At 44.7% G+C, this 24,370-nt stretch overlaps 1 protein-coding gene across 2 annotated transcripts in view; it reads left to right on the forward strand.

Moving 5' to 3' along the window:
- CPSF3 (cleavage and polyadenylation specific factor 3) overlaps positions 1-24,370 on the forward strand; it is a 93,314-nt gene that overhangs the window by 39,871 nt on the left and 29,073 nt on the right. For both annotated transcript variants that reach the window (XM_085883373.1, XM_085883372.1), the window contains exons 10-16: positions 7,560-7,706; positions 7,822-7,974; positions 15,391-15,499; positions 15,796-15,894; positions 16,123-16,217; positions 17,633-17,720; positions 22,764-22,833. In XM_085883373.1, coding sequence (XP_085739499.1) covers positions 7,560-7,706; positions 7,822-7,974; positions 15,391-15,499; positions 15,796-15,894; positions 16,123-16,217; positions 17,633-17,720; positions 22,764-22,833 — 761 coding nt within the window. The remainder of the gene's footprint in view (positions 1-7,559; positions 7,707-7,821; positions 7,975-15,390; positions 15,500-15,795; positions 15,895-16,122; positions 16,218-17,632; positions 17,721-22,763; positions 22,834-24,370) is intronic.

Consider the following 24,370-nt stretch of genomic DNA (forward strand, 5'->3'; position numbering starts at 1 on the left):
GCAGCTGAAGGGGTGTGTACCATTGTGATTCTTATGTCTGTACTATTTGTGAATGTCTTTGCAGCTGTAGAGGAACTCTGGGAAGGGTTTACAACAGCAAAAGGGCTTACCTTGGTAGCCTTCCTTGCTTGCTTTATGCAGCTTCATATGTTATGGTTCTGGGAGTAGATTGAGGAATTTAATCGGAAAGATAGGATTGTATCGAGTTGCTTGGTCAGTGGACATTTAGGAGATATCTCGATGGAAATTATGCAGGGAAACTGTGAGCTTAAGTGTTACTTGTCACCACGTGAGGAGTGGTGCTGTGTTAATTAGGTAGGGCCTCAGACTAATTTGTCCCAGTATGTGATTACCCTCTGTGACCTTTTCCTATGTTTTTGCATTTACAAAACTGGAAATAAAAGAACCACATACAGTAAAACTTCCTTCAACGCGGCTTCCTTGAACACGGTTTCCAATTTACACGCTGAATTAGATGCGTCAAAACCCCGCCAGCGCGAGGGTGTGTTTTGCATTTACGCGATGGTGGCTGGTGTTTACCCAAAGATTTACATTATTCTTATTCCTTGTTACTGTACTGTACTTTACTTAACCCTTGTCCACACAAGGGAGGTCTTCTTAGGCTAAATACAAGGCTAAAAAGACCCCCCTTGTGTGGACAAGGGTGAATTAATATTTAATTTATACATACGATGATAGGAGTCGCTACCTGCCGCCATTGTGATTGCAGTTCGAATTTACATTCTGGATTCATTGTGACAAAAACGGCCGGTGTTTTGACCCCCAAAAAAATTCCTTATTCCTTATTACTTTATTTAATTACTATTTAATTTATATACATGCGCAGCACGAGCTACCGCTCATGCTGGGTGTGTATATGCATAAACCTGTCGCCATCTCCGAACCTGCCTCCATCAAGTGAACTTATATTTATCATTATGGCTCCCAAAAGACCCAATTTGAACCATCCAGACAAGAAGAGGAGGAAAACGATGACCATGGAGGTCAAACTTGATATACTGAATAAATTATCATCAGCTTCTGCTTCATCTTTGGCCAGGCAATATGGCGTGAATGAATCAACCATTAGGACAGTACGGAAGGCCGAAGATAAAATCAGTGCCAGCGTTCATGCAGGAGCCTCCATCACAACATCATACATTGGCAGGAGAGACACCCTTGTTGAAAAAATGGAGAAAAGATTGAGTGTCTGGATCAAAGGTCAGAACCAGAAAACTGCTCCAGTGGATGGACCCATTATAAGAAGAAAGGCCATTAGCATCTACAATTACCTGAAGACAGAAGCTCAACCTGATGAAGAAACAGAAGAAATTGAGTCTTCTCCAGCACCATCATCATTTCAAGCAAGCAGGGGTTGGTTTGACAAATTTAAAATGAGATATAACCTCCATAATGTCAAGCTGTATGGAGAGGCTGCTTCTGCTGATTTAGAAGCAGCTACAGAATACCCAAAAGAGGTTCAGAAGCTGATGGAGGAGAAAAGGTTATCTGCCAGAACAAGTCTTCAATGCAGATGAGACAGGTCTATTCTGGAAGAAAATGCCCAATATGACCTGGATTTCCAAAAAAGAACGAACTGTCTCTGGATTTAAAGCTGCAAAAGACAGATGCACCCTTCTCTTTTGCAGCAATGCTGCTGGGGACTTCAAATGCAATCCAATGCTTGTCTTCTGAGTAGAGAACCCCAGAACTCTGAAAGGCAAGACAAAGTCCATGTTTCCAGTCGTTTGGAGATCAAACAAAAAAGCCTGGGTTACTGCCAAAGTGTTTTAAGACTGGTTTGAAAACAGCTTCATTCATAAGGTGATGGGTTATCTGGCAAAGAAAAACTTGGCTTTCAAGGTGCATCTTATTCTGGATAATGCACCAGGACATTCACCATCCTTAACTGAGTGTCATCATAATGTGAAGGTGATATTCCTGCCTCCTAATACCGCATCATTGTTGCAGCCTATGGACCAGGGTGTGGGAACGGCATTTAAGTCTTACTATATCAGGAGGTGTTTTGCACACATCCTGTCCATGATGAAGAGAGATTCAGCTCTAACAGTGAGTGATTGATGGAAAAGTTTCAGCATTTTTGATGCCATTGTGATTAGCAAACACGCCTCGGAAGAAGTGAGAAGTGAAACCCTCAGCTGTTGCTGGAATAAGCTATGGCCTGGGATTGCCCATGATTTTAGAGGTTTCCCTTGTCTGAAAGAAGAAGCGAAGAGGATCATTGATCTTGCAAAACATATTGGAGGGGAAGGATTTGATGGCATGGATGAAGAAGTAGAAGAACTGTTAAAGTCCCATGGAGAAGAACTGTCCACTGAAGACCTTAAAAAACTTGTGACCCAGATGTCTCATGAAGAAGACTATGAGTAATATGATGAAGAGCCAGAAAAGGCAGCATTAACCATCAAACAGCTGGAGGAGCTCTTCAAGGCAACAAAAACTGCCCAATAAATTGCTGTAAGGATAGATCCTCTTGTGGGAAAAGCCTGAAGTTCAAGTGGGCCAAAGAGTCAGCTTTAAATCCCAACACAGAACTTCACAACGAGTTAAAACAGAAGGCAAAGCGAGTGCCTATAACAATTCTTTCAGCCTAATTCAGCAGCGACCAGCAGCACTTCAACCCCTTCCACCAGCAATTCAGCACAATCCACCAGCAAATCATCACCCACACCTCCAACAACCACCTCGCAATAAGGTGAGTTATTTTGCAATAATACACTACTATTAAAATACGAACACTTATTTTAATGTACATTTTATAATGCGCCACCATTCCATACAAAGAAACGTTAAAAAAAAACAAAAAAGCAAGACAGGCTGTTTAACGGTCAGTTTTTTGGGAGCCTGGTACATATCCACAATTTCCCCATACATTTAATGATTTCTCAAACACAAATTCCTCCAGCCTGAGGTTATCCCAGAACGTATCCCCCGCGTTGGACGAAGTTTTACTGTACTTAAAACAACAACAGAGCTGAACGTTTCTGAGCAGGCAAAAAACATGCCTTCCTGGCTTCGTACTGACAGGCCACACGCCCGAGGCTGATGATCGGTCAGTGTGACGTCAGAGAGGGAGATGATCGAGTGGAGACGGTGGTCGGAACACAGAGGGTCTCTCTTGCTTCTCTTCGACACGGTCAAGAATTTGCTCGCATGCTGGAATAGGACGCTGGCTGTTGTCTGTTTGGCTGAGTCGCGGAGTTTGTGCACTTTGGGAGGAGAAGAAGAGGAGCTTGTCTCTCCGCTATAACTCGGCAGTATCCCGTTGTATGTTCGAGGAAGAAGGCACCAATTGCTGTGAGCAGACCTGGTACTGAGAGGAGCGGTGTGGCAGGCTTGATCGTGAGAAGAAACTGTATGGCGGTTTGTGGGCTCCTGGCATTAGACCTCCGCACGCATTCCCTCACGTACGTAGCTGTGAGCAGTGACTTGGTGCCATTTTGTGCGTTTCCAACACAGTGGATTCGATGCTTGATGAATATGAGCCTTCTAAAGGTCATCTCTAGTCACAAAGCTGAGTTGTGGCATAAAGGCAGGATTTTCTTGTATTTTTATCTTTCCTCTTATCTGTTTTTGTGAATGAATGGAGATGTCTCAAATTAGGATTTAGTTTTACTTCACTTTTCATTTTTGCCCCTTTGATTTATTTTCATTATAAATCTTTTATTTGTGTTCGTCTATTCGTTGTCGGTTCGATAATTTACCCATGTGTTTCCGTTCTGGTGGGGGCCTCCACCACCTTCCTGTCCCATGCATACCGTAATCTCCAAGTAGCTTAGCTGTTCTCCTCCAAGGTAAAACCGTTCGGCTATCCATCCAGGTCGGTGTTAATTGGCTATGGACGTGACAAACTACATATACTAGCGATACCCGTGCACATGCACGGGATAGCAGTACAACATAGCTGGTAGCAGACGACAGACCGTACACGGGGAATGACAAAAATACGCATTGTGCAAAATGCAAGTGGTACTCTGGAACGCCAAGACTTCCCAAACATTGTCGGCATGTCTGCTAAGTGCCACAGCAATTTCATAGGGATCGTGTGACGGCGAGCCGAGTTTTTAATGTGCAAGCTTGGTATTATATTAGATATATATGTATATATTATACACTATCGAGGCTCATATGAGAGCCAACACAAAGAACGTACAACAAAAGGGGCAGGATTGCGAAGGAAAAAAATTGTGGAACAGATGTGAGGAGATCTGTGGAAAGGAGAGAGATGTGGTGAGGTACACAGGGTAAACAAGACGGACACTTCTGGGACTTTCAGGAACGAAAGCAGGGAATTTGGAGGTGGGTTTGGGGTGGATTAGTAGGGGGGTAGAAAAGATCGTGGTTTTTTTGATGGGGGAAGATAGATGATGGTGAACAGCTGTTTTGAAGACCTGGAAGGAAGAGTAGGATTGAAGAGAGTGTGGGAGTTTGTTCCAAAGGTGGGAGAAAAGAGGAATGAAAGAGTGAAAGTGGGCAGTGATTCTTTATTTTAGTTGTTTTACCAGAAAGGGATTGCTGGCGGACCTAAAGCGCCTTGCGGAAATATGGGGGGGGGGGGTACATATTGTTGTGGTGCCGGGTTCGGTGGAGAGGATGACCGCTAGATGGAGCAGTTGGGCCGTCTCCCACCGAACACCAGAATTGGAAGGTCATCACCCCGGATAACTCCGGAGTCGACGGGTTGCTTAAAGGACCGTGGTCGCCAATATTTTGATGGCGTGAGGTAGGGTCCACTTGTCTAATTCCAATTTACCAAAGTACCCTCGCCGTCTAACTACCGGGGAAGCCACACCCTCGGCCGACTTTGTCCGAACCTAGTAGCTGTTACCGACTCGGATCCGGCGTAACCGAGCGGAAGTTACCAAAGCCGCGCCGGACCAAATGAACAATTTATCGGCCCAAATGGCCTTACTATTCCTCCAACCCACACCGTGCTGGGTCAATGATAGAAACGACAGGCAACGAGCTGGTACATTTAACACAGGGTTTATTTATAATAGGGAGGGAGACAGAGCAGACTTAATCATGAATATGCAGGAAAATGTTCAATGAGAAATCAACATTTGTACGATTTATACTTGTAGGACTGCGCCACCATAGACACACACACACACCAAAATAAAATGGACCTGGATTGTCTTTATTTCGACCTTCACAGCCAAGGGGATAGACAGGCTGGAGGTCAGAGTTTGGTTGGTGCCTGGCCGCCTCGTGTGGTCTGGCCCGTGACTGCAGGTGTGAAACTCGGGGTCGTTGGTGAGCCCAGACATGGTATAGCGGGGTCCAGGCGGGCGCCAGGGTTGCTCCTCACAGAGGGCCAGCGGAGATTCCCGGCTCGGACTCCAGGTTATTGCTTGACAAAAGGAGAGTTGGAAGTCGACGGCTGTGGAATGGTCAGAAGACCAGCTTGAAACACGCAACGACGACCACCAACGACGCACACCAAGAGCAATGGCGACCCCTTCCTTCTCCGACAATTCCAACCCAACTCCAGCGAACACTCAGGGAAGCCCGGCGATTCTTATCCCTCCCCCGGGCGGGGGTGGGGTTATCGGTCCTCTGAAGTAATCTTTCCCCTGATTGGACAGGTGAGGCTGGAGAGGAGATGGTAGAAGACAGACAGACCACCGAATCCCTGCGGTGAGAGAGTGAGAGACCCAAGGACACAGCCTCATCGCGGGAGATACCAATGGTCCTAAATGCCTTGGTTTCCACGGATTGAAGCCGAGAAAGGTGAGAGGAAGGAGCACCGTCCCAGTGGAGAAGGAGTTCTCCATCAGGCTGCAGACAAAAGCTTTAAATGTGGTCAGGAGCTCAGGTATGCCAAGGAAGGACTTTGCACGATGGAGGATGCCCATTCGGTGACTGGCTTTGGAGGCCAGCTCGTGTGCCAATGAAGGATTTATCATCATGTTCTGGAACGTAGCTCCAAAACTTCTCCAAAAATCCATCCATTGGGACCATACTCACCTCCAAAGCCAGTCGCCGACTGGGAATCCTCCATCGTGCAAGGTCCTTCCTCGGCCCACTTGAGCTCCTGACCACTTACAAAGCCTTTGTCTGCAGCCTGATGGAGTACTGCTCTCCCCTCTGGGCTGGTGCTCCTGCCTCCCACCTTTCTCGGCTTCACGCTGTAGAAACCAAGGCATTTCGGATCATTGGCATCTCCCGCAATGAGGCTGAGTCTTTGGGCCTCTCACTCAATCACTGCAGGTTGGTCGGTGGTCTTTCTGTCTTCTACCGTCTCCTCCCCAGCCCCCCCCCCGCCTGCTCTCTCTGCGATTTGTCCCCAACACATTTCCGCAGGGCGCTCAAGATCCGCCAACAACCCCCCTCTGATAAAACTACCAAAATCACGAATCACTGCTCACCTTCACTTTTTCATTCCTCTTTTTTTCCCGCCTTTGGAATAAACTCCCTCACTCTATTCATTCCCATTCTTCCCTCCAGGCCTTCAAAACAGCTGTTCACCACCACCTCTTATCATCCCCCATCCAAGTCCTCGATCTTTTCTACTCCTGATAATCCACCCAAGCCCACCTCCTTCAAATTCCCTGCTTTCCTTCCTGAAAGTCCCTGTAATGTCCATCTTCTATTCCCCATGTTCCCCGTCCCATCCCTCTCCCTTCCACAGATCTCCAAATGTCTCTGTTCCCCACTATTTTGTCCTTCCCACTCCCTCCCCTCCTGTCTCATGCTCCCCTTGATGTGCGTTGTGTGTTCGCTCTCATACGAGCCTCGACAAGGTATACAAAAAAAAAAAAATACTCTGTGCAGAGCGTCGGTGCTGCCTAAGCAGTCTCCTTGGCTATTGGGCACAATCCTGGACGGATCGCCACTCCGACACAGTATACCAGCATGCTGGCACTCATTTTGCCGACCCCGGAAGGATGACAAGTCGAGTTAACCCCACGTGGTATTAATTCAACAGCTGAGTAGGATTTGAACTCAGGACTCCAGGATCCCAAGCCCACCACCCGAACCATTACGCCAACACCAGGCAAATATATTTATATATATATATATATAGTATTTAAAACACCTTTTCCATGTCCTTATTCTCAAGTGCAGAATAAGGTGTTCTCTGATCTCTCCAGTTGCCAATGTGCTTACAATTATTATCATCAACAACACATTGTCACAATATTATGAGCCAAGAAAAGCTGCTGGAGATTATTCACCACTACAGACCCATGAAGCATATTCCTGACTTGACTGTTGCTTCTGCAGCTTCTTGAATCAATGGTTTATTTTCGGTATCTTCACTTGCAAAACCGCTTCTTTGTTCTCCCGTTGTTGTTTTTCCTTCCTCTTCACTACTGTATTTGCTTCGAGTTGTTTTTGCAACTGTGTCCTTGCACAACCTTCATTTTTGCTACTTCAAAAGTACTTTCCCGATCATTGTTCAACAGAGTTTGTTTAAAATAAATAAATAACAGAGCTGGTGTATCACTGCTTCGACTTGCATTGCTACAACTAAACATGAATATTGTGACGATGCCGACTGAAAGACAAAACATGCAATCTCTGTGCTGCAGCACATCATGTCAGAACCAGAAGAGATTACCACCATGGCTGGTCAAAAGGTACCATTGAAGATGTCTGTGGATTACATCTCTTTCTCTGCACACACCGACTATCAACAGACCAGCGAGTTTATTCGTGCACTGAAGCCCCCACACGTGGTGTGTATGCGGTGGGCACTAAGGGTCACATTAGAAATGTTCACGTTTTGAAGGTCCAAACTAAGCCCAGCAGATATGCCTTGATTACAGACTTTGTCACATGTGGATTTTACAGCTGCTGGTACATGGGGAGCAGAATGAAATGTCGAGGCTGAAGGCTGCCTTGCTGCGTGAGTACGAAGACAACAAAGAGGTGAAAATCGCTGTGCACAATCCACGTAATACCGAGGCCGTGACGCTGCACTTCCGTGGAGAGAAACTCGCAAAGGTAACTAACTCTCCAGCGCTCTCAAGGACCATTCATAAATTATTATGTCTGTGCATTGATTTCAGGAAGTGTATTTATTGTTAGTATACTGCTACTTGTGCTGTGGGGCTAAATGATGCTTCAAAAAGGGGTAAAGATAAATTGAGAGAGATATGAGACGGGGAAAGTCGAACGGAGGATTCAATGGGAAGGTTAGTGAGTGGGTCGGAAGTGTCGGGAAGGGAAACGCAGTCAGCATGCCAGGGAGTGAAACAGTCTGCTGCATTGAAGTCATATGTTGATGGCTTTCAATAGCGACCATTTTCATGGGTTGTTGTCATTTGTTACAATGCAATTTGTCTTGATGATGCTGTTGAGTCTCACATGGTTCCCCAAAACAGGCACTGATATACAGGGTGTTTCATAAAGAGTGATGCAACTTTAAATGTTTATTTACAAAGAAACAGAAACCCCAGGAACATGAACCGAACATTTCTTGAAAGCTTATGACATGGTGTTTTCTATCACTGATTGCGATTGCAACAAGTCACTGCTGGAATTAGTGAGAGCCCAAGGTCTGTGAGATGTATCAGTAGTTTATGATGATGCGTGCATACATGGGTGCACCGGGGCGTGGTTAGGCAAGTCAGGTGACCCGCCCATGTTCCGATGCTGTTCTGTGTTGTGCCCATGTACAAATTAAACCTGTTGTTCCCACTCGAGAGCCTTCGTCCCTGTCTATCGAGTACATTACATTGGCGACGAGGATGTCTTTGTGCATCGGCATATTGCAAGAATATGCAGTGAGGGATGATTGGGAAGACTAGACCGATCGTCTGAAGCAGCACCTCGTGGCAAACAGAATGAACACCAATGAGGACGCTGAAAGGCGGCGAGCTGTATTACTGACCGTATGTGGCGCCCTGACGTACAGCCTCATCAAAGATCTTCTTTCCCCAGCCAAACCTTCTAACAAGTAGTATGAAGAGCTCATCAATCTCGTGAAAAGATCATCCTAAACCGGGTAAGATCGTCTCGAGATATAAATTTAATACCCACCATCGTCAAGATGGTCAGTCAGCATCCGAGTTCGTGGCTGATTTACGCCGACTCGCCGAACATTGTGAGTTTACAGATAAACTCGAAGAGATGTTACGTGATTTCTTTATAATAGGCATCAATGATGACTCATTTCTGCGGAAACTGATTAATGAATCCGACCTCAATTTGTCTAAAGTCATGGAAATAGCCACCATGTGTACACAAACTGCTGAGAACCTGCGTGTGATCTCTAACAAGTCAAAAGTTATTCAGCAGGACCCATCGGTTAACAAGGTAACCTTTGACACCAAGCAAAAGTGTTTTAGAAAGCTACCAAATTCACGTCCATCTCCTGACATTTCTGAATCTACCCGGAAGGTTGGGGTAACTTGTTGGCGTTGTGGTGGTAATCATCAAGTTTTCCAATGTCGGTACAGGAACTATACCTGTAACAACTTTTGTAAGTGGGGACACTTGAAGAGTCATTGGTCTCGATCCAAGTCGAAGAACTTGTCTCCGGCTTATCACAATCGGGTGAACCCTGATGCAGCGGACGATAGGTCACAGGTCACAGAGCACAGCCTGCATCCAAGAGTCAAGTGAGGAACTTTGTGAGGTTTTCTCTGTTGGAACAAAGAGCTCCGATGCTCCAATTATAGTTGATGTAGCGATAGATAAGATCCCGGTGAGGATGGAAGTTCATACCGGTGCTTCCAGATCAATTATGAGCGAGAGCAAGTTCGCCTCCATCTACCCTCCGAGAAAAGCTCCTGCACTCCGGCCCGTATCTACTGACTTGAGAACATACACCAAGGAGGTGGTTCTTGTAGTTGGCTCAGCTAATGTAACTATGATATGGAAACAGTACTCATGTCCTTCCACGACTGATAGTGCGTGGAGAAAGACCAACCCTCTTCGGCCGGGATCGGTTCGGAATAATCAGACTTAATTGGAGTGACGTAAACAGAGTCTCCAACTCTGATGCTGGATACGATACCGTGCTCAACAAGTACCCTGGCCTGTTCAGCGATGGTGTTGGCACCTTTGCAGGGTCCAAAGTTAGGATTCATGTTTCTGTAGATGCTCAGCCATTGTTCTATAAGGCTAGACCTGTGCCCGACATGATGCGATCAGTGATCGAATGTGAGCTTGACCGCCTGCAGGGCGACGGCATCATCTCACCAGTCAAGTACTCCGACTGGGCAGCACCTATCGTTCCAATACTCAAAGCAGATGGAACAGTGTGCATTTGTGGGGACTACAAAACGACGATCAACCGCTCTTCAAAGCTGTTTGGCTACCCTTTGCCCAAAGCAGAGGACCTGTTCACCACTCTCATGGGTGGCCAGACATTCATTCAGCTTGACTTGACCAATGCAAATGCTCAAATGGAACGGGATGATGATTCCAAGCCTGACACATGCATCAGCACTCATCGAGGACTCCACATGTACAACAGATGCCCATTTGGCACACACTCTGCTGCACCAATCTTCCAACGCATGATGGAGACATTATCAAAAACTGTACCAAAGACAGTCGTATTCCAGGAAGACATACTAGTGACTGGAAAGTCACAACATGAAACACCTCGAGAATCTAAACGAAATCCTCAATCGGCTGTCACAAGCTGGGTTGCGCCTAAGACATGAGAAGTGTACCTTTATGGCATGTGAAATTGAATACCTGGGTCATCAAATCTCCTCTCAAGGCATTTTGCCCTCTCTGAGCAAAGTTGAAGCAATTCCGAATGCACCAATGCCACAAAACGTTTCAGAACCTCGTGCATTCCTGGGTATGTTAACCTACTTTGGTAATTTCCTGCCTCAACTAATCACAACCTTCGAGCCTCTGCATCTTCTCCTCGGGGAAGGTGTTGTCTGGAAATGGGAAGCTGCCCAAACGACAGCATTCAAGGCTGCTAAAACCATGCTGTCCTCCTCACCGTTGCTTGTGCATTACGACCCATCCAAGGAACTTATTCTCAGTTGTGATAGCTCTTCATCTGACATTGGGTGTGCGTTCTTGCAAACAAATGGAACCGGTAATCTCCGCGCCTGTTGCGTATGCATCACGAACCCTATGACAGTGAACGTCGCCATGCTCAAGTGGAATGAGAGGCGTTAGCGTGTGTCTAAGATGCCTTAAAGATGCACCAATATGCCTTTCGAAGACGTATTACCATCGAAACTGATCACAAACCCTTGTTAGGTCTCCTGGGAGAAACCAGAGCCATTCTGCCCACATCATCAGGTCGTGTACAATGTTGGGCGTTGACCCTTGCTGGTTATGGCTATTCATTGGTCTACAAATGTACTGTGCTGACGTGTTCAGTCGCTTGCTGCTTCCGTAACCATCCCAGAACCTCCACAATCTGGCGATATCATTCATCTCATGGCTAACGTCATTCACGGTCCATCCATCCATTGGGACCATACTCTGTGCAGAGCATTGGTGTTGCCGAACCAGTCTCCTTGGCTATTGGGCACAATCCTGGACGGGTTGCCACTCCGACACTATACCAGCAAGCTGGCACTCATTTTACCAACCTCGGGAGGATGACGGGCAGAGTCAACCCCACCTGGTATTAATTCAACAGCTGAGGGGGATTTGAACTCAGGATCCTAGGATCCTCGGATCCTAGGATCCCAAGCCCACCACCCTAACCATTAAACCATCACCAGGCATATTCGCGATGAGGCGCCCGTAACCGCTTAGCAGATTGCTTGTGCTCCCAATAGCAATCCTGATTTGTCACAAATTAATGCTGTGTTATGTCAGGTAAACTGTAACTCATCTGGAAGGATGGGCTCTCTATTGATGCAGACTGCCTGCTTTGGGGAAGCCAAGTGACAATTCCACCTGAACTCCACGGGAAAATTATCAGTGAACTCCACAACGCTCATCCAGGCATAGTCACCATGAAGGCTGTTACCCGAGCCCATATTTTGTTGCCTGGTTTGGACAGTGACATTGAGTCCAATGCATGCCATTGTTACACTTGTCAAGCCCATGCCAAGACACCGCCACAGTCTCCACTGACCCTGTGGTCATGGCCATCAAAACCATGGTCCAGACTGCACATCGACCATGCTGGTCCATTTCAAGGGAAGCTTTTCCTTATTGTAGTTGATGCCCACTCCAAATGGATTGAAGCTCTCGTGATGCCAGCCTCATCCTCTGCTGTAACAATTGAAGTTCTACGTACCATGTTCGCGCAACATGGTATTCCAAACCCCATTGTATCAGATAATGGATCGTCATTTACGAGTTCAGAGTTTCAGAGCTTTTGTAAAATGAATGGCATTAAACACCCCACATCTGTCCCCTACAAACCTGCCAGTAATGGTCGAGCTGTACATGCTGTTCAGATCATCAAGAATGGTCTAAGCCGTGTCAAGGAAGGCTCCATTCAATCTTGTCGAGCTCATCTGTTGCTCAACGAACACACCAGACCACATCAAACCACCGGTCGCTCACCTGTCAAGCTTCTGATGGGTCATGAATTTACAACACAGTTATCCTTGGTGCACCCGAACGTAACGATCGAGGTCGAGAATAACAAGTATCAACAGAAACGTAATCACGACTAAACGTCTGTATACTGCAACTTCCAGATCAATGATCCTGGATACGTGTTGAACTCCAGATGTGGAACCAAGTGGTTATCTGGCATCATTATCGATAACATTGGTGATAATGATAAGACTGATGTTGGTTTGATGCCTGGCTCCTGGAAGCGTCCCCTGCAATAAAAAAACTCCTGGGAGTGTTCATGGGACTGTCCACTGCAAAATTCCTCACGGCGTCTATGTTGGCTTGGCTCTTGGTTACTGATGCTGGCCTGCCACTGTTGCCCTTGCTCTGGTTGTGCACTGTACCCTTGTGCTAAAAATGTTTCACAATACATTGAATGGCACAATTTGTGGGTCCATCACGTGTTCTGAGGTCGTATTCCTGACAGAACCTCCGGCAGGTGTCCAAATTTGATTTATTCTCATTCCACAGAGCCACCACTTTTGTCTTCTGCTTCACTGTTAATGGTATATTTGAGCTGCGGAGCTAGAATTCCCAGGGAACAAATACCTCGAGAACACCACCAAACGCTGAAAAGGAAAATGGTATCGGTAAAAAAAAAAACAAAGAAATGGCAGGAAGTCAAAGTTGTATCAATGTTTTTGAAACAGACTGTACATGCCTGTGAAGCAATGTGACCATTTATCACAGGGAGAAGGACCACAAGTATACTGATAATATTTGGTAATTGAGATTTACACATGCACTACCCCACAGCCATTTCTCCCACCATTCCAATTCCCTTCTTACAAGTCAGAATTAATCCATGACCCTTCACGCATTGATTGCATCAGGAACTAGGGCGACACTTGGCAAAGCGCATACCTCCACCAGGCTGAACAGTTTACGTCTTCTATCCCACTGATGGGCCAGATCTGGATCCTGGCCTGAACCAAAATTGAATCGGCTTGTTCTTGTCACCCAACAAACTCATTCACCTATTTTTTTTTTATCTCATAATTCCCCCACAACTTTTTGAAATATTTTGCTCTCTTTTTTTTTTGGCCCGATCTCTTAATGGTGAAGAATCACTGAAAAAATTCTAAAATTCTCAGATCTGGATTTGGATCTTCACTGAAAGCAAAAAGATTCGTCCTTGTCATACATCCAACAAGTCCACCAAGTTTCGTCTGAATCTGTCCATAACTTTTTGAGATATCCTGCTCACAGACAAACAACAGACAGGGGTGAAAACACAACCTCCGTCCACTTTCTGTGGCGGAGGTAATAAATAAATGGCCTCCAAAGGTACACTGGTTAAAAGTTTTATTTTTCGGAAGGCCATTCACCGCTCCTTACCTTTGCATTAAATTATTTGGAAGGTCAACTGTCGCAAGTTCAAATGGATATTTACTTAAATTTACCAGTCAATGAAAACTGCCCAATATGAAAGTGGCATGTCAAGTCATGTCAGCTCTGGTAAAGATTCTGATGAAGAATTTTGTTTCGCACCATCACTACCCGAGGCCGATGCCGATACCGATATTTCGAGAGCAGGGATGCGATGACCAATATAATACTGATATGTGCATTTGATTAAACGATTTAATCATTAAAAAAAATGAGAATTGCACAAAATTGTTGAACTTGAATTAACAAATTGAATTAACACAATATAACTTAGCTTGTTTGCTCATGCACATCACAGTACACAATATAGGCTAAATGCCAACATTATTTTAATTATCAACATGATGATAATGTTGGGCGAAGCTTACATCGGTAATTCATCAGCCACAAATCCAGGATCCTAAAATCCGGTTTTACCTGAAAACTGCTCATTTGTCAAGCTAAAACTATAATTTTGAGATTTAGATGAAAAAAAAAAATTGTAAAAGTCAAGAAGAAAAAATAATTCCCACCTCCCCGTGTCGTTCTAGTACGAGCCGTGATGTTAGGGTGACACCACGGGTGGCAGGGTGTGTTTCCTCGCTGTTTATTTCATTACTGCCACTTGGTGCATCAGAGAAAGCAATTCCTCATTTAACGCGGTAATTCTGGATGGTGGTTATGTCTGGATGGACCATCCCCTCACACTGCCTGCCCTTGCCCTCCCCACATGCTGCCTTCCCTTGTCCTCCCTACATGCTGCCTTCCCTTCCCCTCACGCTGCCTTCCCTTCCCCTCACGCTGCCTTCCCTTCCCCTCACGCTGCCTTCCCTTCCCCTCACGCTACCTTCCCTTCCTCTCACGCTACCTTCCGTTCCCCTCACACTGTCTTCCCTTCCCTTCCCTTCCCTTCCCCCCATGCTGCCTTCCCTTTCCACACACCTCCTTACTCCCTTACCACTCCTTGGTCCTCGCTCATCCTCACACCCTCTCTCTCCTGCCTTCTTTTTCTCCCCCCCCCTCACTGTCGTCCGGCCGGCGGTTATCTCCGGGCATGTCCGGCCGGCGGTTATCTCCGGACGTGTCCGGCCGGCGGTTATCTCCAGACGTGTCCAGCCAGAAGTTTTCTCCAGGCAAACAAAGCAATGGACATGTTGAGCAGATCCAGGAACCTCATCGGAGGGAGCTGCTTACTCATGCCGTTATGTTTCTCTTCCAAGTGATGGTGTTGGAGAAATAGGAGGTGGTGGAGTAGAGGGTGTTGGTTGTAGAAGAGTAGGGGTGGTGGTGGTGGTGGTGGTGGTGATGGTGGTTGTAGTGGAGGAGGAGTAGGAAGTGGTGATGGAATCGCTCTGGATAATAAATGGCATTTGGGTGCTGTTTTGTATTTGATTTTCTCTCCATTAGTTAACACCAGGTGCAGTTGTGCATTGAACCTAGTTTGCTTGAGGAAATCATCACGAATTGCTTGTTTTTATATATATATACCAGGTTATGGGTGGCCTGGCATCTCAGCCTCCAGAGCAAGGCCAGAAACTTTCAGGGATTCTTGTCAAACGAAACTTTAACTACCATATCCTGGCTCCATCAGATCTTTCCAGTGAGTACTGAATTGCCTTTCTAAAACTGGGACACCACATCTCTTTATAGATCAAACTCTGCACTGAAATCTGTGACAGTTCTATATGATATATAATTACATATATATATATATATATATATATATATATGTATATTCATATACATAAATATATATATATGTATATATATATATATATATATATATATATATATATATATATATATATATATGTATATTCATATACATAAATATTCATATACATATATATTCATATATAGACAAGATGATCCAACTTAACATCATATGCCCCACAGACTATATGGATCTCACAATAAGTCATGTGACACAAACTCAGGCTGTTCCCTATAATGGGCTTCTCAACTTCCTTGCTTACCACCTTCATCAACTTGCAGGTATCCTTCTTTTTACGTGCAGTACTCTCTTCCTTTATTCCACCCCCCCCCCCTACCCCCACGCCCCTCAAAGTGCTTGTACTCGTACTAATCATCACTTTTCTTGGTTGTGTCTCCTTTCCAAGTTTATCCATGTGTCTGCATATCTACCCACTTTTCTCTGACCTGGCAATTTTAATCTCTTTACTTGCTCCCCTTGCCTACTTCCTTCTCCCCTTCCTTCCTCAGGTGATGTTGAGGAAGTCGACGTTCTTGACAAGCCAGCCTTGAGAGTGTTCAAAGCAATTACAATCATTCAGGAGCCAGGCATGGTTGTACTCGAGGTGAGCAGGAATAAAAATTTGTCTTTGAGGCATCTTGAATAGTCAGTCTTCCTGTTCCCTAATTTTAGCTGATACCTAACAATAACATCTGCTCCCAATTTTTGATAGTTTAAAAGTGGGACTTTCCATCATTCCTCTTATGTAGACATATAGTATGTCGCCGAGTTCTTGCAGATATACATGGCTGCATCAGGACCTTTTCGGCAAGTGCTGGTGTGGAACATAGGTTCACAGCTTCCATAACAGTAAAAATCCCACATGGGACAGCTGGCCAGCTCAACCTTTGGGAGGAAATCCACTCCATGATGATGACCAGAAATGTGTCCGTGGATTGATTCCCTTTATATCGGGGAAGGGGCTGGTATTGCCACAAAGGCTTCTAAAACTTTCAGGCTAACTGGTTATCAGTGCACCACCTGACTGCATTTTGCAGTGGATAGTTCTGTTTCTTTCAGAGACAGCAACTTTGGAATACATGTCTGTCTGTGTCTTCCTGTTTGTGTTTCACTGTCTGTGTATATCCATGTTTCTCCCTCTGTTTCTTTGTTGCTCTGTGTACATCTGTATCTCTGCATGTGTTTACCTGTCTGTGTCACAGTAATATTGCAATTATGCATGGCTGAGCTATGAACAGTTTGTTATGCTCTCGTCCATTCCCGAAGAAATGAGATAGGTTATTATAATTGTTCTGTGTTGGTGATTGTGCGAGTTTACACACAGATCTACTTTAACAAAGCATCTGTGGCCACAGAAAATTGCTTCAATATAATATTAGTAGCATTTCTCTTTCGCCATGCCACGCATCTCAGACCAGTCTCGACTTGCACTTCCAGGCGGCCGTCGTCACATCTCGGACTGGCTAGTTTTAGCCTGGACAGTTCCCAAAGGAACAGGAGATGCTGTTGTAACGTTGTTGTATGTCAGTGAGTGTATGGCCTGGAGGTACGCACACTTGCCTCTGAGCTGTCTTGCCTGGGTTTGAATCCCGACCCAGCTTTGAATTGTCATCCTGATGTTTCACAGACAGGGCGAGGCATCAGTGTGTGTGCCATCACTCGGATGGATGTTAAACTGGACATCCCATCTCCCAGCATGAGTTGGTGGATGTGGAAGATCCCAAAATGTCGTTCACAAAGGGAAGGCGAGTGACTTCCAGCATGATAACTGAATTGCAAATTCCTCCCATCTTCTGTTAATTATCAGGCCTGGTCAGCGTGTTCATGAAAGTCTTGGGGCATAAGCTTTCCCTGGCTACCCCATAAGAATATGGAAATATTTTGCAGCATTTCCAAAAAGTAGTGGTAGTGCATCTCAGTTATTGAGTTGGTGAGTGAGTCAGATGTCGTGTAATTTATGGACTCTGCCAAGTGTTTCTTTTGTTCAATGCTCTGTCTTGTTTCTTACGTGTTTTGCAGTGGGCTGCAAACTCGCTGAACGACATGTATGCTGATGCGGTGCTCACCGTTATTTTGGAGGTGCAATCCAACCCAATTATAAAGAAAGGTGCCTTTGTCTCCTGGTTGCATCGAGAAGTTTAAAAGCACAAATTTTATACTCACAAAATGGCAATTTTACAATCCTGCCCCCTCCGCACTCTCACACATTCCCTTTATATGTACTGTACTGTATTGTTGTTCATCCAACTTCAATATCCTTCTTTTACTCCTCTCTCTCCTCCTCACTAACGCTTATTCTTCACCCCATTCTCTCTAACATCCCTCTCTTCCCTCTTCTCTTCTCCCTTATCCCCCCCCCCCTTTCTCTTTTGCTGCCCAATGTCCCAAAACGGACACTGGAGGAACTAACTAACCTCTCTCTTTAGTCTCGCCTTGAAGGCGTTGCGAGACGATTGTCGTGTGTGTGTGTGTGTGTGTGTGTGTGTGTGTGTGTGTGTGTGTGTGTGTGTGTGTGTGTGTGTGTGTGTGTGTGTGTGTGTGTGTGTGTGTGTGTGTGTGTGTGTGTGTGTGTGTGTGTGTGTGTGTGGGTCCGTCCATCCGTGTGGCCTTTGTCTGAGTCAATATATTTTCACTTTCATTTTTAGCTCACCTGGAACGTAGTTCTGGGGATCTTATGGAATGGTGCACCGTCCGTCCATCCGTCTGTCCACAAATACTTGCAACTTCTTCTCTGAAACACCACATACAATTTCGATGAAACTTTACACAGCATTAATCACCGTGTACATACCAAAGTTTGTTCATGGCATTAAAAACAATCGGGCTCTGAGGGGGTTTGTGAGGGATGCCCCCCCAAAATAGTTATTTGCTTTCTTCTCAGGAACAACACACACACAATTGGGTGTAAGGGGGGTTGCCCCCCCAAAATATGTATCAACACAACCTTTATCATCCGTGATGTACTAACGTTTGTTCACAGCATTTAAAAATAATATATAATCCAGAGGTATTTACTTTCTTCTGCATTATGTATTTTGTGGGGCATCCATGCCTACCAGTGGTTCCCTGGTTATCTTATCCAGCCACTACCAGGTGAGCGCCCAGGGGTAATATTGCCCCGATCTTTTTCTCTGTAACCTGCTTGTCCAATCGATGCAAAACTTTAAACATAGGAGGGGACCCCTCCCCCCCCCATGGAGTATATAGTTTGTTGGCAAAGGTCACATGATTTGACAGCCACATTGCATCAAAGAAAAAAAATTTGGACATCTTCCGAAACCGCTCAACAAAAAAAATATTTTTGGCTTGGCATATGTCATCAACTCCCCTTGGGGTATACAGGGAGATAACGATAACATCATTTGTGAAGTGGTATTCCAGCCATAATTGTTTGAATCAAAATCCTGATCTGAAAAATCTGAAACTTCATATATCTGATCTGCAACTCGATATGAGTGAAGCATTTTATTTAAGACGTCATTGGTCACGTGGTCTGGTGGCCATATTGAATTTAAAAAAGAAATGCAAAAAAAATCTTCTCCAGAACCGCGAAGCCTTAACACATCGATGCGAAACCTCATATGTATGATCGATTAGCCATGGGGAATATCGTTTGATTTTTTATAATGTATTCATCTTCATTGAAGCAATTTAGCCTGAATGTGCCCAAACGTGGTTGTTAAATCTTCTAATAATTAATTAATCAACAATCAATAAAGCTCGAGATATTGGTAATGTATGTGACATAATATGGTGCATGGATGACACTGGTATATGGGCCATAATAGTAGCATGTTCAGTTAACGATGTATGCCTGGTGTTGGCTTAATGGTTAGGGTGGTGGCTTTGGATCCGAGGGTCCTGAGTTCAAATCCTGCTCAGCTGTTGAATTGATACCAGGTGGGGTTATCTCGGCCGGTCATCCTTCCGAGGTTGGCAAAATGAGTGCCAGCATGCTGGTATACCGTGTCGGAGTGTTGACCCGTCAAGGATTGTGCCCAATAGCCAAGGAGACTGCTTAAGCAGCACCAACGCTCTACCGAAGGAGTTGCGTCTTCATCTCGGATCCCTGGTCAGAGTCCAAGTCTCGCATCCATAGAGCAAGACTGGAAGCAACATGGACTTGAAGATTCGGACCTTCTTCCTCCTGCATAGGTACCAACAGTGCCACACCCCATGATCCAGTGAATCCATGACTCTCCAGGCCCGATCCAGATGTTTATTGACCGCTGGCTCACAGCCCTCAGACACATGAATATCACTGCCAAAGTAAGTGAATCTCTCCATGACCTCCACATCCTCAACACAAACAGGTACAGATAGGATAGCAGCATCAAAGATGTCATTGAAAGCCTGGATCTTAGTCTTTTACCCAGGAAATCCGTAACCCCAGTGGCTCTAACTCCTCATTCAGCACCTCGAGGGCCCCCAAAAGGATATCCAGAGTCAAGGAACTTGGTGCTATTCTGTTTCACAGTTCCAGATCCATGAGGACCGACACATGTCTCATAGCCATCCCTATCTGTGCCAGTCGATTCATCAAAATCCCCCAAGACTAGAAAAGTATCTCGGCTGAAGCACTGATCAACTACAGACTCGAGCACGACATAGAATGCCTCCTTCACGGTGAGTTCACTTTTTTCAGTTGGAGCATATATAGAGACCAGGGAAATGACACCCAGGGAGTGACTCATAATACATTCATTGACCGGTGTTACCTCAATTATCTTGGGAGTCAGCTTATTGGACAAAGCTACAACAATTCGTTGGGCATGGTAACCATCAGAGCGACCAGACCAGTAGTGGGTGGAACCACCCGCCATGATCTCGCCACTATACGGTCTCTGAACCTCAGAGAGTGCTGCAAGACTGATGTTCAAGTGCTTGAGCTCAGATGATAACAGAGACGGGTGATCATCTTCTCTTTGGGATGGGACATTCCAGGCACTCACCCGAAGGGACTGCCTCAGGTTAACCCGAGGAGACCGCCGTCTGGTGGACGACACCTCAGCACCACCCCAACACGCACTACCACAATCCAATCCGGGGAGGTTTCGCTGTGTTTTTCTCCCATCATCAAAGAGTGGGGCTCCAGAAGGCTTTGCCCCAATCCTGCCACTGTAAATGTAGACTCTACCATTTGTTGGAAATAGGGTGAAGGAGGAATCATCTGACCACATTATATTTTCTACTGTCCCCAAGTCCCGTCCTTTTTCCTTCACCACTTTTGCATGGTAAAGCATTTATTTTCATATTTAATGGTCTGCATATTGCAGTTCTGGAAATGTTACGATTCTCAATTTGATTGCAAACACAGAGAACGTAACTCGCGCCAGCCTGATGGTAATTTGCTCACGCACGAATAAACGATCAATTCCAACAACTGCCGGATTTGTAGTTATCAAAAATGACGGGTTAATAAAATGTGTAAAATAAACCAGGGCAGGCAGCATATAAAACAACTAGGATGGCACTCGGTCGAGCGCATACCACCACCACGTAATGCCTGATCCCCGAGAACATATTGGGCCAAATACATTTTTGAAATATCATGTTAAACAGTGCTATATCGTTTTTGGCCCCTCTCTCAATGGTGAAGAATCACTTTAAAAAATAAATAATTCTTGTATCCAGATCCGGATTCGGATCTTCACCAAAATTTGAATCAATTCTTCTTTGTCACACAACCAACCTGTTCACCAAGTTTCATTTGAATTCGTTCACAACTTATTGAGATAACCTGCTATATATCGTTTTTGAGCCCTATCTCTCAATGGTGAAGAATCACTTAAAAAATTCAAGTATACGGATCCGGATCTTCACCAAAATCTAACCAGTTCGTCCTTGTCAAACCTGAAATGAATTCAGTGACCTAAAATATTTCTTTTTCAAATTTTAAGTGAATCGGATGAAAATTGAGGATTTTAGAAATACCACCGTAGTCGTTGACCTTGGGACTATGTTGACATTTTGGTCAATGTTGACCACAAAAATAATTGGCTGGTTTAATTCAGTGACCTGAAATATAAATCCTCTTCAAATTTCAAGTCAATGGGATGAATATTGAGGATTTTAGAAATTCCACCTTAGTTGTTGACCTTGGGCCTATGTTGACATTTTGGGCTTTGTTGACCTCAAAAATAATTCACTGGTTGAATTCAGTGACCTGAAATATAAATCCTCTTCAAGTCAATGGGATGAAAATTGAGGATTTTAGAAACGCCACCAAAGTTGTTGACCTTTGGCGTATGTTGACCTTTTTTTCCATATTGACCTCATAATTGGCAGGTTTAATTCAGTGACCTGAAATATAAATCCTCTTCAAATTTCAAGTCAATTGAATGAAAATTTAGGATTTTAGAAATCCCACCTTAGGTGTTGACCTTTTTGCCTTTTGACCTAAAAAAAAAAAAAACAATAGGCTTCTTCCTTCTGATAAACTCTACCATGTGGTGAAGTTTCGTGAAGATCGGTTTAAAATTGTGACCTGGAGGCGACAAACAGACAGACAAACAATAACGAAATCGACGAACCAATCTACTCGAAAAATCTTTGATTTTGCAAGTAACAAACAGACAGAAAGCAGTGAAAACGTAACCTCTCTTACCTTCGGTGTTGGAAGTAACAAGATAAGTTCAGGCCTGGTCGAGCCGAGAGAGGTGATCGACCTTGCTTCGATTGGATGTGATGGACAGGCTACACTTTCCCCATGCATGATGATGTGCTGTCCGGTGGAGCTCCTGCCAGTCTGGGCAAACTCAGCGTTTCCATCCCCAGGATCATGGGGCCGGTTCCTCCTTCCACTGGGGGAGTGGTGGTTGGTTGCATCACAACAGCTCGGGGTTTACAATACTTGTGTACTAATTTGCATGTTTGGAATACAACTAATCCATTGAATCTCTTAACCCACGAGTCCAGTTTCATGACAAAATATGTGTGACAAAAAAAAATAAATAATTTGTAGTTCTAAATATATGAACAACTGAAGTTGTCTGGGTCTTTTTTGAACAACCTGTCTTATGTAGAGGCGAAAATGAATGACAGCTGAGCTTCGAGTGTAAATGAAGATGCACTCCAAAGTGAGATTGCATCAAATTCTGTTTTATTGGAATATCCATGTAAATTCTCACTTCCTGATTTCCTTTTACAGGCCATCTGCTTGCACCACTCGAACAATGCAGCGAAAAGGATTTCCAACAAAAGGCCGTCAACCTGCTGAGGTGAGGGAACTTCCATGAAGAAACTTCCATTGCGATTTTAGCTGGATAGAAATTTTGCCTCTTCTGGATACCAGGCTATTACCTCCGCCACCAGAAGTGAAGGAAGTTGTGTTTTCACCCCCTTTCTGTCTTTGTTACTTGGCGAAAATTTTTTGAAATTTTAGCTGTTCTCACCTGATTTTTCTCTTCGCCCCCTCTTCTCTCCTCTCTCTCTCTCTCTCTCTCTCTCTCTCTCTCTCTCTCTCTCTCTCTCTCTCTCTCTCTCTCTCTCTCTCTCTCAATCTCTCAATCTCTCAATCTCTCAATCTCTCAATCTCTCAATCTCTCAATCTCTCAATCTCTCAATCTCTCAATCTCTCAATCTCTCAATCTCTCAAAATCTCTCTCTCTCTCTCTCTCTCTCTCAAAATCTCTCTCTCTCTCTCTCTCTCAAAATCTCTCTCTCTCTCTCTCAAAATCTCTCTCTCTCTCTCTCTCAAAATCTCTCTCTCTCTCTCTCAAAATCTCTCTCTCTCTCTCTCAAAATCTCTCTCTCTCTCTCTCTCTCTCTGTCTCTCTCTCTCTCTCTCTCTCTCTCTCTCAAAATCTCTCTCTCTCTCTCTCAAAATCTCTCTCTCTCTCTCTCTCAAAATCTCTCTCTCTCTCTCTCTCAAAATCTCTCTCTCTCTCTCTCTCTCAAAATCTCTCTCTCTCTCTCTCAAAATCTCTCTCTCTCTCTCTCTCTCTCAAAATCTCTCTCTCTCTCTCTCTCTCTCAAAATCTCTCTCTCTCTCTCTCTCAAAATCTCTCTCTCTCTCTCTCTCTCTCTCAAAATCTCTCTCTCTCTCTCTCTCTCTCAAAATCTCTCTCTCTCTCTCTCTCTCAAAATCTCTCTCTCTCTCTCTCTCTCTCAAAATCTCTCTCTCTCTCTCTCTCTCTCTCAAAATCTCTCTCTCTCTCTCTCTCTCTCTCTCTCTCTCTCTCTCTCTCTCTCAAAATCTCTCTCTCTCTCTCTCTCTCAAAATCTCAAAATCTCTCTCTCTCTCTCTCTCAAAATCTCAAAATCTCTCTCTCTCTCTCTCTCAAAATCTCTCTCTCTCAAAATCTCTCTCTCTCAAAATCTCTCTCTCTCAAAATCTCTCTCTCTCAAAATCTCTCTCTCTCAAAATCTCTCTCTCTCAAAATCTCTCTCTCTCTCTCAAAATCTCCCTCTCTCTCTCAAAATCTGTCTCTCTCTCTCAAACTCTCTCTCTCTCTCTCAAAATCTCTCTCTCTCAAAATCTCTCTCTCTCAAAATCTCTCTCTCTCAAAATCTCTCTCTCTCAAAATCTCTCTCTCTCAAAATCTCTCTCTCCCTGCCCTTTTTGCTTGGTGTTCAGACTGAGCGCCATAATTGTTATGTTCAGACCATAATTGTTATGAAGCAGCAATAGTACTTCCTTACAGTGACACCAATGTCCACTGGAGTACTTAATAAAAGTTGATACAAAAGTAAAATAAACAGAACACTCAAGATGGTGTTGCCCTTGATCGGCTATATTAAAACTTCACCATCAGG

Source organism: Eptatretus burgeri, chromosome 5 (assembly GCF_056783735.1).
Source record: "Eptatretus burgeri isolate ZD-2024b chromosome 5, Ebu_testis_v1, whole genome shotgun sequence".
In the NCBI taxonomy this organism is placed as follows: Eukaryota; Metazoa; Chordata; class Myxini; order Myxiniformes; family Myxinidae; genus Eptatretus; species Eptatretus burgeri.